We start from the raw sequence: 3,949 nt of genomic DNA, 5'->3' as shown, positions 1-3,949 counted from the left end.
GGAAGAAGTAAAAAACGGCAACAATAAAAACCAAGTTAATTACTCTGCTACAGCAAGGCAAAAAAAACCACTGAACTAAGAGTCACCATGTTTTAATTAGTCACATTGAAGCAGAGTGTGGTTGTTGCCAAACTGCCTTCAAATCCTAGTTTAGAGCAAGGGCTCAGAGGTCTCCCAGTAGAGAGGACTTTCTCCTGCTTCTAATAAAAATGCCTATCTGCTTCATCGGTGATCCCAAATAACGGCACATGGAAAAAGAGGTACCGTCTTTGTCTTTAATATCATCAAGACAACTGCCAAAACCCAGCATGTATTTAATAAATGCAATGTAGACAGGTTTATTTGACCTTCTGTTCACAAAATAATTTTATTATATGTATGAAAGCAGCATACAGGCAATAAAATTATGAAAACATTCACAATACATAAATACACAGACCTGATGCAGGATGTATATAGTTCATTAGACTTTAATTTTTTTTTCCTCTCAGTTCTCTTTTCCTGACAACACATTATTTTGATATACGTTATGAAAAAGTTGCTCCAAAGGGTATTTTCTCCCATTCAGAAAACAAATAGCTTTCTTTGAATGCTGCTGAATATTAACACCCAGTGTTCCTGTTGCTAATGTTCACTGATTGCTTTTGGCATTGCAAAGGGAAAGCAGCAAGGAAGGACAAAAAAGTAGCATGTTTTCTGAATTAAATATTGGCAACTTTTTTTGAGCTCATAGGACATGTTTGAGGTGGGGGCTGCAGTTCCATCCTGTATTTAGAAATGTCTTAATCCAAAATGGTAATGAGGCACTAATCCTTATTGAATGGACTACTGACATGGCAATTACTAAAATGTAATGTCCTCCTAGTATCCAAAGTAAAGCACTAGGTACCTCACTTTTTAATTCTGATACAGTAGCAGACAGACAGCATGATTCTGGTGGTACTGCAGAAATACAGATGATAATGAGGTTTTGGCATGTTTACTATCATTATAACCAATTGTGTTTGTTCAGAAAAGATATCCAAGACTTGAAATAAGAAAAGTCTGAGAAAGCTGTTTATCTTACATAAATACAAAACATTATATACTAAGAATTGTTCTCTAAGAAGCTTTTCTTCTCAAATTGAATTCTTCTTAAGGTTGTAGTCATATTTAAGGTATTTACAGATCCACAAACTTGACATTCTAGCAAAGTCTTTGTAACATGAAACTTTTTAAAAATAAATAGCAGCATTTTTTTTTTTTTTTTTAATTTCTATAAGGGAAGAGAATTCACAACTCAGTCAACGCTGATCCTATCTCTTGAAAGAAATCCCACTTAAAAAAAAAAAGCCCACAAGCAAATGAACCCAACACAGCATCAGTTTTGTTGATTCCTTCATTTCTTGCTGAGCTTCTTAACATTCCTTCATTAACCCTCATCGGCCTTCTGGACTATCAAAGCTTGTAATAAAGTGCTGACTGGTTGACTGGTCAAAATGCAGTAATGACACTCCAAAAATATCCCATTATTTAGACATCTTAAATAACATAAATAAAGCTAGATCTGTTATAACATATGAAAAATATCAATTTAAAACAATAAATAAATAAAACCAGTATCAACATATTACCTCCCAAAGCTTTAAAAATAACCATTCTCATTATAAGGCTCAATTATATTTCAGAAATAATTTAAGAAGGCATCTACCTACTTTTACAATCCCTCAGTCTTTAATTATGTCCTGTTAACACCCACTATCACAAGACACAGCAATCTTTTAACTTCTAGTAAACATTAATCTTTAAATACTTAACATTTATCTTTTGCCTCGTTTTAAGCTAAAAATTGGTTTCTCTGTGTAGAGATGAAATGTTTTCTTTGTCACTGCACTGTATCTAAATTTGCATATTTTCCTTAGTGTAAACAGTACAGTTTTTTTCTTTATTTACCAATTTTCAGTATTTTTTCCTGTTTGTTGTTTAAAATGTTAAACTTGATTTGAATGCCAAGGAAATTAATTCTGGGCTTGGTGTAAATGTGTATTTCTCCCTAGAGCTTAATTTCTTAGCAAAAAATCTTGGGGTTTTGGGGGGATTTTTCAAGATTATTACAGTATACACTATTGGGTCTTGCGGAGTAAACCTTACTGTTCAGGTTTTATGCTGCCCATTTTGTGTAATGGGATTGATCTTTTCCAAAGAAACATCAGCTTCGTAATCCAAGATACCCGACAGTGCTGGAGACATTTTCTCCAAGGTCTTAGATAGTTCACCCTCTTCTTCCTTTTTGAGAGATTCTTCTTCCGGACAGATAATTGCATGTGGAATCAGATAAACCAGATTAGACTCTTTGGGGCTGGACCCTTTGGGCTCATGTTGGCTCGAAAAAACAACTGCTCCATTATTGTTAATACTAACAGTCTCTATAGCATTGCCAGACAGAGGGCAGAGCCTGTAGCATCCCAGCAGGGTCGAAAATGCCTTGCGGAAATCAGCATTGAAGGCATAAATGATGGGGTTAAGGGAAGAATTAGCCCATCCAAACCAAATAAAAACATCAAAGGTGGTGGAATTAATGCAGAAGGCTTCTGCTCCCTTGGATGGTTCAGTAGGCTCACAGAAGGGAATCATGCAGTTCAATACAAAAAATGGCAACCAGCAGCACACAAACACCCCCATGATCACTGACAAAGTCTTTAAAACCTTTGTTTCCCTCTTGAAGGACATTTTGAAGTTGCTCTCTGGTTGATGGCAGTCCATACTGCTTCTGTTGCCACTCGTGGTATGGCAGTTTTTGGCATGCACTGCTGCTCTCTCCAAAGCTGAGATGCGTCGTATTTGCTTCTGAGCAATCCGGTATATCCTCGTGTAAGTTACTATCATGATGGCCACAGGTATATAGAAGCTAATTAGAGAAGAGGAGATGGCATACATCCTGTTCAGGCTAGAATCACAGTTGTCCATACCTACATCTTCTAAGCTGGAATTTAGGTCCAAAACACTTGTGGTTGTAGCCTTGTGCCAGTTCAGCTGCACAGGGATGAAGGAAATCAACACAGACAAAGTCCACGCCACACTGATCAGGATGAAGGCTGCCTTGGGGGTCATTTTCCTCTCATACCTAAATGGGCTGGAGATGGCCCAGTATCTGTCCACACTAATGACGCAGAGATTTAAGATGGAGGCTGTTGAGCACATAATATCAAAGGCCACCCAGATGTTGCAAAATGAACCAAAAGGCCAGAAACCAGCAATCTCAGCCACAGCTTTCCAAGGCATGACCAACACTGCCACTAAGAGATCTGACACAGCCAAGGAGATGACAAAGAAGTTGGTCACCTTGGACCTGAGGTGGCGAAACCTAATGACAGCTGCACACACCAGTGTGTTTCCCAGCAACGTGGAGAGGATCAGTAATGAGAGGAAGCAGCCCGTGAGGATTCGAAAGGAAGAGTCCCTTTCCACCAGCAACCCTTCCCCGTCCATAGTGGTGTTGTTCCAAGTCATAGTTTCTCCTGAGGGAAAGTTATATCATGATTTTCATGACGACATCAGCTCCTTTAGTTGCAGAGATCAGAGATATCAGACGTCCATTAATTACTCATCAAAAAGCAGACCTAAGGTCCTTTTTATGGTCCCTTTGCCCCCAGATGGACTGCACCCCTTTTGAGTCACCCTGAACAACACTGAAAGCTCTATGAGCAGCAATTCAACATGCACAAATACAGTCCACCCTACAGACAGGTTTTTTTAAGCAATCCCTTCAGAAACACACTGCACCACCCCAGCATGAAGCAGCCTACTTCAGACAGCTCACCTGCAAATGTTCTGCTGCTGTCCTCTGAAAATACACCCCACACACAGGAAAGCAATCACTTTTCCATGTTTGCATATATTCCCATGAAAATAGGCTATTGATCGAGTGTTTCCAGCATCCACTGCACTAGCCCTTCATATTTACTGAAGC

At 38.8% G+C, this 3,949-nt stretch overlaps 1 protein-coding gene across 1 annotated transcript; it reads right to left on the bottom strand.

Annotated features, from left to right (window-relative positions):
• Positions 1-2,098: 2,098 nt before the first annotated feature.
• On the bottom strand, positions 2,099-3,704 carry DRD1 (dopamine receptor D1). The gene has a single exon (XM_010019259.1). The coding sequence runs from the start codon at positions 3,487-3,489 to the stop codon at positions 2,134-2,136; it is 1,356 nt and encodes a 451-aa protein (XP_010017561.1). The 5' UTR covers positions 3,490-3,704; the 3' UTR covers positions 2,099-2,133.
• Between the last annotated feature and the right edge of the window lie 245 nt (positions 3,705-3,949).

The sequence above is a fragment of the Nestor notabilis genome, unplaced genomic scaffold (assembly GCF_000696875.1).
Source record: "Nestor notabilis isolate BGI_N333 unplaced genomic scaffold, ASM69687v1 Scaffold31227, whole genome shotgun sequence".
In the NCBI taxonomy this organism is placed as follows: Eukaryota; Metazoa; Chordata; class Aves; order Psittaciformes; family Psittacidae; genus Nestor; species Nestor notabilis.
Note: the sequence above shows the minus strand (reverse complement) of the source record. Positions and strands in the feature narration are given on the sequence as shown.

Coding starts and splice junctions, on each gene's coding strand:
- DRD1 (XM_010019259.1), bottom strand. CDS start 3,489: ATGACTTGGAACAACACCACTATGGACGGGGAAGGGTTGCTGGTGGAA.